The sequence below is a fragment of the Moschus berezovskii genome, chromosome 11 (assembly GCF_049115385.1).
Source record: "Moschus berezovskii isolate FMDL1 chromosome 11, NW_MosBer_1.0, whole genome shotgun sequence".
NCBI lineage: Eukaryota > Metazoa > Chordata > Mammalia > Artiodactyla > Moschidae > Moschus > Moschus berezovskii.
Window position 1 is genome coordinate 60030030 of NC_142470.1, and position 15767 is coordinate 60045796.

Consider the following 15767-nt stretch of genomic DNA (forward strand, 5'->3'; position numbering starts at 1 on the left):
TGTGTTAGGTACTTTAAGGCAGAAATTGTATTCCAGATCTTTAGTAAGTAGTCTATTTAGTAAGCAGGCTTCCTGGGTGGCTCAGTGGTAAAGAATCCGCCTGCCAATGCAGGAGACACAGGAGATGTGGGTTTGAACCCTGGGTGGGGAAGACCCCTTGCAGGAGGAAATTCCACTCCAGTATTCTTCCCTGGAAAATTCCATGGACGTAGTAACCTGGTGGGCTACAGTCCACTGGGTCACAGAGTCGGACACAACTGAGTATGCACATGCGTGCATACACGCATGTACTCATGCAACTGAGTAAGTAGTCTATTTTTACTCCAGCCCTTTAGTAAGTAACCTGTTTCCTTTTTCTTTTTGTTTAGTAGTTTTTAAAAGGACCTTCTCTCTAGGGAATAGCATATTTAACATAGGAATTATCTACAGGTTGCCTAAGTTCATGTATTTTTAAATGCAAGTAGTTTAAAACTACTTCAGAAAGGAGTTATAAAATTGCTAACCATCACTCCTAAGAAACTAAATGAAAATTGAAAATAAAAAATGGAAACAAAAGTCAGACAATGTCTCTCATTGAGAAAGGCTACTGTAAATCCCTCAGTGAGTTATAAATCATAGAGCCCTATCTACCAATGAGTTTAGAAATTCACATTCTGGACAAAAAAAAGAAAAAAAAAGTTCATGTTCTAAAAACTAAACCAACTTAAGTAACTAGAGAAGATTCTAAAACATGATAACAGAATCAGTAATGTGCTATTCTTTTGTTTTAAAAAAAAAAACCTCCAAAGTTATAGTAATAGAGAGGATATTTTATTCATGTAAGTCAAAGACTAACCTGAAACACTCATTTTTAAGTCTATGTCAAACCAAGTTACCTGTCATCTTTCAGCCAAATTTCATCCATTTTTTCTTGCCATTTTTCTGGTGGCGCTTCCAACCAAGCATTGAAATATCTCACAATTCCTGGGTGTTCAAGTTTGGCTAAGGCTTTCACTTCTCGCATTACCTTCTCCCGAGCCAATTCCCTGAAACAGAGAAACAAAGACGCTGAAGGTTGCTCTGAAGAAGCAATTATATCCAACAGTGCAAAATAATAAGAAAAGAATTCTTGCTTGATTCTAAAAAATTAGAAAAATCAGCCTAGTAGCATAATTCTAAAAACCAACAAAGTGTTGTATTAAAAACAAATGTATAATATTTCTTTTCTCTTCTAGAAATAAGTGCTACAAGTATATCCATCCATTCAAATAAAGCGTTCTTAACTGATGAAAAATGAATAACTACAGACCCTTAAAGGTAATCGCTTAATGCTCATTCCTTAATAGGGAGATGAAGAGGTGGAAGTGAAGTATTCAGAAAAGAGAGCTCAGCCTGGCAGCTCTGGCGGACAGAGAAGAAGCACCCCGACAAGGTATATACAAGAATCCAAAAGGCTTGTATGTGTACCCTTCTCTGTTTAAAGCTTCAGGCTTCCCTGATGGCTCATCCGGTAAGGAATCCGCCTGCAATGCAGGAGGCCCAGGTTTGATCCCTGGGTCAGGAAGATCCCCTGGAGAAGGGAATGGCAACCCACTCCAGTATTCTTGCCTGGAGAATTCCATGGACAGAGGAGCCTGGCAGACTACAGTCCATGGGGTCGCAAAGAGTCGGAAATGATTGTGTGACTAACACTTTCACTGAATATCACAGGCAGTAATATTTAGCCAGAAAAGTATCTGGATTTGATCTGCTCTGACACCTTTTCTTATGGATCTAAGCTCACATTCAAGGGATTCCACCATCACCTGAAACAACATAATATTAATGAATATGTTATATCCTCTTCCCTCCCCAAGAGAGAGTCAGCTACTCCTACTTTTCTCTCTGAGCTTTATTACTGTTAATGGTCCTGCCCTAAAAATTCCAACAGGTTTCTGAATTCTTCACATTCAGTGACCAAATCCTATCAGCTCCTCCTTTTAATTCCTAACACTCATTTCTTCCTCACTTCATAGAGAATAAATGGGGAAACAATGGAAACAGTGACAGACTTTATTTTCTTGGGCTCCAAAATCACTGTGGTGGTGATTGCACTCATGAAGTTAAAAGATGCTTGCTCCTTAGAAGAAAAGCTACGACAAACCTAGAAAGCATTTAAAAAGCAGAGACATCATTTTGCTGACAAAGGTCCATACAGTCAAAGCTACTGCCTTACCAGTAGTCATACACGGATGTGAGAGTTGGACCATAAAAAAGACTAAGTGTGGAAGAATTGATGCTTTTGAACTGTGGTGCTGGAGAAGATTCTTGAGAGTCCCTTGGACTGCAAGGAGATCAAAATAGTCAATCTGAAAAGAAATCAACCCTGAATATTCACTGGAAGGACTGATGCTGAAGCCCCAATCCTTTGGCCCCCTGATATGAAAAGCCTACTCATTGGAAAAGACCCTGATGCTGGAAAAGGCTGAGGCAGGAGAAGAAGGGGGCGACAGAGGATGAGATGCTTGGATGGCCTCACTGACTCAACAGACATGAGTTTGAGCAAACTCTGGGAGATAGTGAAGGACAGGGAAGCCTGTTGTGCTGCAGTTTATGGGGTGCCACAGAGTCGGACGCCAGTGAGCGACTGAACAGTTCCTTCCTCATCTGTCTCCACTTGTGCTGCACTAATGCTCTGCATCTTAGGACTGAACTTCTAAAAAAAAAATCTACTGAACATGCTTACATGCTTATCTCTTACTACATACCACCCCCATTTGATCATGTCATTCTTCTGCTCAAAGGCACAAAGTTGACTGTCTGTGGAATAAAATCTAAACTCCTCCATTTTTTTCTTTTTTTCTTTGGCCATGCTGCAAAGCTTACAGGACCTTAGTTCTCTGAGCAGGGATCAAACCCATGCCCTGAGCAGTGGAAGCATGGAGTCTTAACCACTGATTAAGACTACCCCTTCACTTTCACCCCTGCTTCACTCCTGCCAGAATCCTGACTAATCTTTACACCTCTGCGAGTGTTTGCATAGAGACTATGCTCAGCCCATTTAGTTTATCTGGCTGTCCTTCCCCTACATGTGTGTCCACCAAGGGACAGGCTCCCTGTGAACATGGTGCAGATATCGCCACCATCATTAAGGCTTGCTTTCCTTGACTGCTTTTTTGCTACATCTGTGCTTTTTTCATGAGAACCTGTTTACTAAACTAAGCCATGGGTGATAATCTTCCTCACTTTGCAGTTATTATACAAGGGAATCAGACCTGGGTTCGATCTCTGGGTTGGGAAGATCCCCTGGAGAAGGGGAAGGCTACCCACTTCAGTATTCTGGCCTGGAGAATTCCACAGACTGTATAGTCCATGGGGTCGTAAACAGTTGGACACGACCGGGCAACTTTCACCTTCACAAGAGCCTCAGACAGTTACTGGGTCTGGAGGGCAGAAGCCTTGCTTAATTTTACATCCTATGCAGAGCCTAATATAAAGGAATATTTCAACTACTCAAAAATTATATACCAAAGAAAAGAAAATTATATATCAAAGCACTCATGTTACCAACCAGGGTTCTTGGCTTCCTTAATCAATAGAAATTGATCAGAAGTCAGATAAGAAATTCAGGCAAGGCTTTATGGGGGCCCCTGATATACCAGGGGCAGCGAGAATAAACAACAGGTTCCCTTGTTCACTCGTTACCCGAGGAGGAGCAAGTTGGTTCCTTACATGGGGTGAGTGCAGGCATGTGTCCAGGGGTTGCGCCAGAGGGGTGGCTTAGGAGGTCTGCCCACCCCTTAGGTGTTGTTGTGTGCAGAGGGCATGCGCAGTACCCTGCTTTTGCTCCAGGATCTTCAAAAGTGGCAGTTGGGTTTTTTTGGTCTCTTTGTATCTTTTGTCCACAATTTGCCCCAACTGCACATGCATGCACTTATTTATTAGTCCTATGTATTAATAGTTTCTTTGTATTTTGTTGCTTGAGGAGAGGTGTGTCCAGGTGCAAGCATCACAGCAAAGGGTCCCAGGTTCCAGCCTGTCTCACTCAGGCCTTCTCATTCCTGTGTCTCTATCTGTTGGACAGCACATTCAACTATTCATTAGAATGACAGTCCAGCAATTAGTGAACGTTTCATCAAGAATCCAGAGGAGAGGATGTCCCTGGCGGTCGAGTGGTTACGAATCCACCTGCCGATGCAGGGGACACAGGTTTGGCCCCTGGTCCGGGAAGGTCCCACGTGCCCGGCTGGAGCAACTGAGCCTGTGCACCACAACCACTGAGCCCATGTGCTGAGAGCCCGTGCTCTGCAGTAACAGAAGTCCCCTGCTCGCCACATCTAGAGAAAGCCCTCCTGCAGCCACAAAGACCCAGCACAGCCAAAAATAAATAAATTCATTATTTAAAGAAAAGAACCCACAGGAGGCTTCAACAACAGATGGCAAGAAAGGTATTACTGACAGCCAGTCACTTTAAGTAGCACACGTTCTGAGCCCAAAATTCTATTTTCAGGAACCTATCCTAAGGAAATAGATGTGATCAAAATTTTCTGTAAAAGATGAACACTGCAAAGTTATTTTTAATTTCAACAAACTGGAAACCTAAGTATTTAATAACAGCAAACAGTTAAATAAGATGTGGCACAAGTATTCATTGGACTATTATCCAGTCATAAAACATCTTCAAAATATTTTAGCATTTCAATAACAAACCCTTAATTGCAAGGAAAATACAACAAAGTGTATTTGAGTACACAACAAAAGAAGCAACAGATAAATTGTATTATATTGATAACTGTATTACCAATGAGGTAAATTTATGACCAGTAAAAAAAAAATCAAAAGAAAATACCCTAAAATGTTAAAAGTGTTTATTACTGGGTAGAGCAGACATGGATTGGTCTTTGTTTTAATACTATTTCTTATTTTCCACAATAAATATAGATTATTTTTCAATGGTGATATGTATTAGAAGTTTGTAGTTATCAAAATTCACTGTGGGAATGCCCTGAGTTGTTAAGAATCAAAAACAGGGCATATTTTTTAGAGGATACAAAGCGGTCAAAGTAGATGACGTTTTTAAAAGAGCTGATTACCTGGTGGCACTTAGGACATAAGATTCAGAAACTATGTTTTCTATTGTCTCTATGGAGTACAGTAAGAAGGACACATTGCCTATGAGATTAGATAATATATTTCCAACTCCAAGTTTACTAAAAGTACCATCCATTACCTGTTGGGAAGACGGATTCTCTTGATGGCATAATTGCAGTCATCAACCTTGTTTCTAGCTTCAAAGACAACTCCAAACCCCCCACGGCCCATACACTGAATTGGTTCAAAGTCTGTTAGATACCTAAAAAAAAAAGTTTGTAACAGTTTTAAATTTTGCTTTGTATAAACTAAATCTCCTAGAAATTGTCTTCAGTTCAGTTCAGTTCAGTCGCTCAGTCGTGTCCGACTCTTTGCGACCCCATGAATCACAGCACACCAGGCCTCCCTGTCCATCACCAACTCCCGGAGTTCACTCAAACTCATGTCCATCGAGTTGGTGATGCCATCCAGCCATCTCATTCTCTGTCGTCCCCTTCTCCTCCCGCCTCCAATCCTTCCCAGCATCAGTCTTTTCCAGTGAGTCAACTCGTCACATGAGGTGGCCAAAGTACTGGAGTTTCAGCTTTAGCATAATTGACTGTAAATAAAATCTTATTTAGCTTTCTTTGGTTTTCTATTTGCATAAATGAAACAAACACCTTTTAATTTTTTCCCTGGGAAATTTATAAAAAGTTAAAAAGCTTCTGCTTCATGGGGAATCACTTGTTAATCACTTATTCTTACAGCAATTTTTTAAAATTAATTGGAAGCTAATTACTTTAGAATATTGTAGTGGTTTTTGCCATACATTACCAAGAATCAGTCATGGGTGTACATGTGTTCCCCATCCTGAACCCCCTCCCACCTTCCTCCCCATCCCATCCCTCTGGGTCATCCCAGTGCACCAGCCCTGAGCACCCTGTCTCATGCATCGAACCTGGACTGGCGATCTGTTTCACATATAATAATACTCATGTTTCAATGCTATTCTCTCAAATCAAACCACCCTCTCCTTCTCCCACAGAGTCCAAAAGACTGTTTTATACATCTGTGTCTCTTTTGCTGTCTCACATATAGGGTCATCATTACCATCTTTCTAAATTCCATATATATGTGTTAGTATACTGTATTGGTGTTTTTCTTTCTGACTTACTTCTCTATATAATAGGCTCCAATTTTATCCACCTCATTAGAACTGATTCAAATGTATTCTTTTTAATGGCTGAAGAATATTTCATTGTGTATATGTACCACAGCTTTCTTATCCATTCGTCTGCAGATGGACATCTAGGTTGCTTCCAGGTCCTGGCTATTATAAACAGTGCTGTGATGAACACTGGAGTTCATGTGTCTCTTTCAATTCTGGTTTCCTCGGTGTGAATGCCCAACAGTGGGATTGCTGGGTTGTATGGCAGTTCTATTTCCAGTTTTTTAAGGAATCTCCACACTGTTCTCCTTAGTGGCTGTACTAGTTTGCATTCCCACCAACAATGTAAGAGGGTTCCCTTTTCTCCGCACCCTCTCCAGCATTTATTATTTGTAGACTTTTTGATAGCAGCCATTCTGACCGGCGTGAGATGGTACCTCACTGTGGTTTTGATTTGCATTTCTCTGATAATGAGTGATGTTGAGTATCTTTTCATGTGTTTGTTAGCCATCTGTATGTCTTCTTTGGAGAAATGTCTGTTTAGTTCCTTAGCCCATTTTTTGACTGGGTCGTGATCACCGAAGAATTGATGCTTTTGAATTGTGGTGCTGGAGAAGACTCTTGAGAGTCCCTTGGACTGCAAGGAGATCCAACCAGTCCATTCTAAAGGAGATCAATCCTGGCTGTTCATTGGAAAGACTGATGCTAAAGCTGAAACTCCAATACTTTGGCCACCTCATGCAACAAGTTGACTCACTGGAAAAGACTCTGATGCTGGGTAGGGTTGGGGGCGGGAGGAGAAGGGGGCGACAGAGAATGAGATGGCTGGATGGCATCACCGACTCTATGGACATGAGTTTGAGTGAACTCCGGGAGTTGGTGATGGACAGGGAGGCCTGGTGTGCTGTGATTCATGGGGTCGCAGAGAGTCGGACACGACTGAGCGACTGAACTGAACTGAACTGAGCTGCTTGTATATTTTTGAGATTAATTCTTTGTCAGTTGCTTCGTTTGCTATTATTTTCTCCCATTCTGAAGGCTGTCTTTTCATAGCAATTTTAAAACTCTTCTGTCCTATCCAGTACTTTTCATCATCCATCAAAATAATTAATCCTTAATTCTCTAACCTTTTATCTCCTGTGGCATTCTGTACTCAAGTAGAAAATGTATTTTATTTTTATGTCAGTGCCTGTATATTTTATGAAAAAGATTTAATCAGTCCTATTATATTTAAGTAACTTTTTTTTTTGGCTGCACCACACAGCATGTGGGATCTTAGTTCCATGACCAGGGATCAAATCCGTGCCCCCTGCAGTGGAAGCATGCAGTCTTAACCATGGACTGCCAAGGAAGTGCCGTAAGTACATTTTTATCCAGAAATTTCTATAGGAACCAAAGCTATCTGAAATCTGCTGAGATGTCTCAGAAGACAGTGTGCTCATCACCAAAGGTATTTGGACAGAAGCTAACTCGCCATCTGGCACTTACAGGTAGACCTCCACTTTGTAGTCTGCTGCTGCTGCTCCTAAGTCGCTTCAGTCGTGTCCAACTCTGTGTGACCCCATAGACGATAGCTCACCAGGCTCCCCCATCCCTGGGATTCTCCAGGCAAGAACACTGGAGTGGGTTGCCATTTCCCCATTAATGTCTGGCCTTCCTGCTCTGCTCTGTATATTCTAGTCAGCTTGCACCAGGTTTTCTCAAACTTGAGGGCTTTTGCTTCCACTATTTGCTCCAATGGGAACTTATTTGGACTTAATAAAACTCTATTCTTCATTCACTCTGCTCATCTCACCACCTCTGTAAGGCCTTCCCAGACCCCTATCTTAATGCTCTTATAGCACTTTGCACACAGCACATGGAATATTTAAATTAAGTCTTATTATTTTGCAGTTATTTATATGTAGCTTTCTCTCTCCGCTGCAACTAAACTGTAGGGGACTTAACTACCTGGTGGCTCAAAAAGTAAAGAAACTGCCTGCAATGCAGGAGACCTAATTTGATCCCTGGGTCAGGAAGATTCCCTGGAGAAGGGAATGGTAACCCACTTCAGTATTCTTGCCTGGAGAATCCCATGGACAGAGGAGCCTGGCAGGCTACAGTCCATGGGGTTGCAAAGAGCTGGACATGACTGAGTGACTAACAGACTTGACTGCAGGAAAGCATTCTTTTTTCTCTTTGTATTTCCATAGTCTGGTTTTACTTGGCAAATAGAAGGTCTAACAAATATCTACTGAGTAATGCATGAATTAATAAATAAATGAATGCATGCCTGTGTGCTATTGAAGATATTTTTCCAGGCACGGAAGGGAGAGTTGAACTAGATTACCTTTGGTGTCCCTTAGAAGGCTAAGTTTGTTACTTTATGACTTGCACGCTCATATTAATTTAGCAGTTGGCTCAGCTGGTTAAAGCGTGGTGTTAGGAGGAGAGACAATATATCCGAACCTGCCATGGGCCAAATACTGTCCAGAGAATGAAGAGTAATAATCTGTATGCCTAAAAATACCTACTCAAGGTACTTCAGTACAAATCCATCTCCCCAACTGCAAAAGCCCATGAAGTTGACGTCCTCCTCCTGGAGGGCCAACTGAATTATCTTCCTACATTAAAGAAAACACTAATATATGAAAATGGACATATATTTTGAAAAAGAGATATATCCATTATATGTATATTATATATATATATAATCATATCCTATACATGATTACAGACTCTATAAACCTAAGTTTCACCTTGACTCAGGTCTCAACTTAGGACTTAAATTCATGACTAAATCCAGAGTCCATGCTCTTAATGATGCTTAGAACATAGTTATTGTTATGTTAGTCGCTCAGTCGTGCCCGATTCTTTGTGACCCCATGGACTGCAGCCCACCAGGCACCTTTGTCCATGAGATTTTCCAGGCAAGGATACTGGAGTGGGTTGCCATTTCCTTCTCCAGGGGATCTTCCCAACCCAGGGATCGAACCCAGGTCTCTTGCACTGCAGGCATAGTAGGCATTCAATAAACACCAGGTATTATACAGAGCGCCAGTATTTTAAAAACAACCAGCATTCTCTTCATATTGAAAAAGATGAAAGGAAAATTAAGTCTGATTCAATTTTAGAGTATATTATTCCAATTCTCTTCAGAACAGCCTTAAAATATATGCTTATTCATCATACCCCACTCACCCTCCATCTCCACCTGTCACTTATCATGATTTATGGTTCAATTAAAATGTGACCTCATTTATGACACCTTCTTGAATCATCACGGTCAGGATTAGTCACTTAGCTCATGGTTTTTTTTCTTATACGTTTATGTTTTATCTAGTATCACCTTCATCCACAGACTTTAAGCTCCTCCAGGTGATAAGCCCAGTCTTTTTATTGATATTTCTCCCACAGCCTGAGCTACTGTCCTGTACACAGTTCTTCAGCATAGATGTTGAATGAACAATGAATGGCTTGGGTAGTGAATTGCACGTGGAGCTGGTGCGCCCCTCTCCTCTCCCTCGCTGCCTGCTGCTGGTGTTGGCCACTGACATATACATCAGCATCTCTATTAGCAAGGGTATTAAAGCCTTTACCTCTTGCTGGTCACCCAGTACCTTTTGCTAGAACATAGTGATTACAGTCAATTCTCAATTTTTGAGAATACAGTATGAATACAGCTTAGATAAATCCACAGATAATCAAAATAACAAACATTTTAGTTGTAATTATCAGTCTTTTCTGTCATAAAGCTGTTGTTATCCTGGATATTAAGTAATAAGTTTCATACAGAACTTCCCCTTGTCCCCACATTACGGAAGTGCTAGGCACGATATCAAAACCAAGGGGAAATGTAGCAATAATTAATGGAATAAGAAAACCAAATCACAGCATCGTTTCCAGTCCCACAAAGCATTAAAATCTGTACACCTGACAGATCTGCTAACAGATTCTCTACTTACATTTTACATTCAAATTATTTGAACTGGCTGCTTTTTAAGTAACCAATCTCTTCTGTTTTTAACAATGATCTATCTATTGGTGTATTTCTGCCATTTTTCTGCTTTTTATTTTAGACAGAACAAGGATGAGATAAATAACTGAGGATTAAGTAACACAAGAGATTTCTATCATACTCTAATAATAATTAACATTACCATTTATATCATATTTTAGTAATGTAATACTTATCAATTACCGTGTACTGTCAAGCCCAGTACACGGTAAACCCTCAATAACTAAGTTATCTGAATAACAACTCGATTTGGTGGCCATAATTCTTTTTTTAATTTCAATTTTACTGAGATGTAACTGACATACATGGTGGCTGTAATTCTAAACTTTTGTAACACTATACTTCTATCTGTCTTATATGCCACTTTGAATGAGCTTAAGTAACTTGAAGGATAAAACTCTATTTCAGGGCTTCCTAGGTGGCGCTAGTGGTAAAGAACTCGCCTGCCAATGAAGGAGACATAAGAGAAAAGGGTTTGATCCCTGGGTCTGGAAAATCCCCAGGAGGAGGGCACAGCAACCCACTCCAGTATTCTTGCCTGGAGAATCCCATGGACAGAGGAGCCTGGTGGGCCACAGTCCACAGGGTCATAAAGAGTTGGACATGACTGAAGCTACTTAGTACACATACATTAAAAAAAGAAAAGTTAAACAAGATCTTAGTTTAGAGGTTGTTTCTTCTTTTTTAATTGAACTATAGTTGGCATATAATATGTACGTTTCAGGTGCACTATATATATAACGATTTGACATTTGTATACAATATAAAATGATCACCACAGTAAGTCTAGTAACCATCTGTTTCCATAGACAGTTATTGTAGTATCATTAACCATATTCCTTACACTGTCTATTATATCCCTGTGACTTATCATATAACTGGAGGTTTAGAGCACATGTTAAATGAACAACTACTCTAGTCTTCATCTATTTCGCCCACCAATCCCACTCCTCTCCATTCTGGCAATCCATTTGTTCTCTGTGTCTACGGCTATTCCTTTCTGGATTTGAACAGTTACCACCACAAGCTACAACACATAAACATACACTTTAGCATAAGACTCTTACCGTGACACATATCCAGAGTTTTTTACGTCATTCCAGCTACTGTCATTAGCTTCTCCACTGACAGCATCATATTTATTTTCAGTTTGACACTGAGTTTCAGATTCCTTCCTTTGCTGAAGAGGTGGGGGAAAAAAATCATTCTCAGTACAAAAGCTGAATTGAAGTTAGCTAACAATATTAGGCTGTAAAATAACATGGAAGAACAAACAATACTGAGAAAATGTATTAGAAGAACACAAAACAACAGCATTTTCTTTGTCAAAGGGAAGGGAAATGATCAGGGTGGAGCCAGGGTTGAAGAGTGAAGAAGGGGTGACAAGCATGTGGGAACAAAAGTATAGGCAACAGTAATTTTAGGTTGAAATTTAAGGAAATGCAGCCCTTGCCCAGCACATGGGTGTGCGCGCGCACACACACACACACGCACACACACACGTACACACGCACACACACACAAAGTTTTCTATAGTCCCAACACTCTGAGATAAATGAGATTCTAAAAAATGTCTTACTCTGTGAGGATGAGGATGGAAGAGTCTGCGTACAATGAAAGTTGTTGCTACGATACAAAACACGATGGTTCCAACTATTTCTTTCCACCAGTGTAAGAGAAGAACAGGGTCCTTTTTGCGGATGTTCTTGTAATTCGGGTTGTCAAGAAATCTGACTGTGATCTGCGTGCTCCGTTTGTTTCTTTCCCTCTTATAGTATGGCAGATAATAACCATTATCTTCAAAAAAATAAACATTAGAAGTGGGTTTTTTAAAAAAGATAAACCAATATAGTTTCACCGTTAACTGCTAAAAATTATCTCATTCCCTATGACTTATAACAATTTCAATTCCTTTCTCTAAAGTTTCATCTATTCTTTAGCACATTTCCACAGCCTCATTTACCATGCTTTTTCTTCCTTCTACACAGATATATTTTTCTTTATTCCATAACATCATACATTTTCTTTCTATTGAATAATAAGACTAAAAAAAACCTCTAATTATCTCATTAATAATTCAATCCTTTAAGTGGAAAAAAAAGTTAGTACTCAAACTTCCTTTGAGGATTTTAAACTTTCTTTTCATTTAGCCCCAACAAAATACCAAAATACCAAATTTTAGCATGACTCATTCTTCACAAGGAAAGGAAAACATTTTCACTGTGTTCTCTGGTTCATTTCACGCTGTCAAAATGAGTCTATCCTAGAAAGCAGCTTCTTTTTAACCTGTTTTAGACCATGTGGGCAGATTACTCAGTTCTCTTTTACCTTCTATGTTGATCAATAACAGTCTTTAGCACCTTGGTTTTTTTTCTTTTTTTTTTTACTATATCAATTTAAATTCTACAATAACTTCCCAGTTCTACCATCGAGGGTAACTAACTGATTAGAAGCCTATGTTTTTGCCTAATACAAATTCGAGGATTTTTTTTTTAATGTTCAACTGTTCAAAAAATGTTCAACTTTCACATCTGAATATACCCTAACTTTCCCAGTGGTTCAGATGGTAAAGCGTCTGCCTACAAGGCAGGATACCTGGGTTCAATCCCTGAGTCAGGAAGATCCCCTGGAGAAGGAAATACAACCCACTCCAGTATTCTTGCTTGAAAAATCCCATGGACAGAGGAACCTGGTAGGCTACAGCCCATGGGGTTACAAAGAGTCGGACACAACTGAGCAACTTCACTTTCACTTTCCTAAATAAATAGGAATGTGTTGCATGCCAAATTTCGCCTATTTTCGACATCCATGCTAATTTTCCTGTCTTAAAACAAAACTAAAATAATTCCATTGTATAGCATTTTCGCACAGCTCTTAAGGGAAACATCTATTTTCACTATACAGACGGATATTACATAGACTATATAAGTTGATCATTAAGTAAGAGGTAATAAAAAGAACTAATGCTTACTAAACATTTACTATTTGCCAGACTTGGTACTAATTAAGACTAAGCATTATTGGATTTCCCTGGTGGCGCAGTGGATAAGAATCCACCTGCCAGTGCAGGGGACATGGGTTCAATCCCTGGTCTGGGAAGATTCCACATGCTGAGGGGTATCTAAGCCCATGTGCCACAACTGTGTTCCAGAGCCTGTTGAGTCACAACCACTGAGCCACAATTACTGAAGCCTGTATGCTTCAGGTCCCACAAGCCACAACTAATGAGCCCGTGCACCAGGACTGTTGAAGCCCTCGTGCACTAGAGCCTGTGCCCTGCAACAAGAGAAGCCAACACAATAAGAAGCCCTTGCATACTCATTGTGGGTAGCCCCTGCTCTGCATAACTAGAGAAAGCCCACGTGCAGCAACGAAGTGCAGCCAAAAATAAATAAATAAATATAGCAGTGTGTACATGTCAAAACAAAAAAGACTGCATTATCTCATTTAGACCTTAGAACAATTTGACATATAGATATAGGAGCAGCATATCTTTGTTTTACAGATGAAGGAATAGAAACATAGGTAAGTTAGGTATGTCCAATCTAGCATGTGACAAAACCCCTGCAAACAGTCTTTGGAACCTTGGCCACCATATACAACATTTGCTTCCCAAGATATTTTATTTTTTACCCTCCAACTGATTACCCTGCATTTGAATTCTATTAATTAATTTCAAATTAATAAACTAAAATAAATAGAAAAATCAGACACCATTTTCAGTCCAAATGTAATCACACTTACCATAAGGATACTGCAAGATTGAAAGTGCACCATTACTGTACTCTTCATGAGAAAACTTATCATTACTAAGACATTTGTCAAATTCATCAGACCCCACCAAGACAGGAGTTCTAGAAGGAGAATCTAGAAGAAAATGGTGAAATCTTAACTGTTACGATTTTAATGAAAATGTGTATGCCTCATTCATTCAAAACACAGATATTCAACCACAGTTCAGTTTAAATATGTTAGTCAAACAATGGCCCAAGGTTTTTTCCCTTGAAAAGCAGTCTTGTAGAGAAGATGAGCCATTTATACAAGTCATTAAAATATGATGTGGTATACATGATAAAAAAAACACATACAAAGTACAGAAAGACAGCTAAAGAAAATAGATGGCTTAATATTTGAATTCAATTCATTTGAGTGTCTCAAAGAATATGATGTGATAGCCAGATAATGTTTCACAAATATTCTTAATATAAACTAAATGATACCAAGGCATGGTCAGAGAATGGTTAAGTTTTTCTAACCTGTCTAGAGAAACATTTTATTAACACTGATTTCTACAGAAGCAGCTGTTGCTTCGATGAAATCATGTTGTAAATGATAATTAAAATTCATTAACGTCTGAAATACCTTCTCCATTTATTAGAAAGTACGAGCATGTGTGCTCAGTCTTGTCCTACTCTTTGTGATCCCATGGACTGTAGCCTACCAAGCTCCTTATCCATGGGGTTCTCCAGGCAAGAATACTGGAGTGGATAGCCATGTTCTCCTCCAGGGGATTTTCCTGACTCAGGGAGTGAACCTGTGCCTGCATTGGCAGGCAGATTTTTTTACCTGCTGAGCCATTAGGAGGGCCATTAGAAAGTACACAGTATATAACAGTTCTGATCCTTGTGATACTCAAAACTAGAGCAAAGACAGTCATGATCAGGCCTCTGAACATCTTAATAACATTTATAAAAGTTCACAGTTCACTTACGAATTAGAGGTTTCCATTTGATGGTTGGCAAAGGAATAATAGCATTTTCACTATTGACAGATTCCAAGGCCTTGGGACTCGTAGGAAACTTTTCTGAAATTCTGACTGATGACTGCAGATACAGTTGGCCTCTGTACATTCCTAAATCAACCAGAACCCTGTCAATTACATTTAGAATCAAGTGCCAATGATTTTTTTTTTCAAAAAGGTTCACTTTGATTTAATAAAATTAGATGAATTTCAGTTATTTATTCATGTGCTACACAGCTCTTTCCAAAGACTCATGCAGGAAGCACTCAAATTTGACCTAAAGGTTATTCAACAAAAACAGGGCAGGAAAGTATGTACAAGTTACAATGTTTCTCACTGAATAATCTTTGGCAAAAACTGGAAAACCCCTCTGGCAGGAAAACTGAAAGAAATAATTGTACTCTTAGGAAACTAACAGCTTAGATGAATGGATGTGAGAGTTGGACTGTGAAGAAAGCTGATCGCCTAAGAATTGATGCTTTTGAACTGTGGTGCTAGAGAAGACTCTTGAGAGTCCCTTGTACTGCAAGGAGATCCAACCAGTCCATTCTAAAGGAGATCAATCCTGGGTATTCATTGGAAGGACTGATGCTAAAGCTGAAACTGCAATACTTTGGCCACCTCATGCGACGAGTTGACTCACTGGAAAAGACTCTGATGCTGGGAAAGGTTGGGGGTGGGAGGAGAAGAGGACGACAATGAATGAGATGGCTGGATGGCATCACTGACTCTATGAACATGAGTTTGAGTGAACTCCGGGAGTTGGTGATGGACAGGGAGGCCTGGCGTGCTGTGATTCATGGGGTCGCAAAGAGCCGGATACGACTGAGCGA

General features: G+C 39.9%; 1 protein-coding gene across 2 annotated transcripts in view; it reads right to left on the bottom strand.

The window, feature by feature from the left end:
- Positions 1–15767, bottom strand: part of EIF2AK3 (eukaryotic translation initiation factor 2 alpha kinase 3) — an 84564-nt gene that overhangs the window by 19027 nt on the left and 49770 nt on the right. Inside the window, exons 7-12 of one of the 2 annotated variants that reach the window (XM_055399616.2) lie at positions 14905–15045; positions 13938–14060; positions 11773–11990; positions 11261–11373; positions 5189–5311; positions 876–1025 (exon numbers count right to left, since the gene is read on the bottom strand). In XM_055399616.2, coding sequence (XP_055255591.2) covers positions 876–1025; positions 5189–5311; positions 11261–11373; positions 11773–11990; positions 13938–14060; positions 14905–15045 — 868 coding nt within the window. The remainder of the gene's footprint in view (positions 1–875; positions 1026–5188; positions 5312–11260; positions 11374–11772; positions 11991–13937; positions 14061–14904; positions 15046–15767) is intronic. The other variant, XM_055399617.2, reaches the window with a different exon arrangement.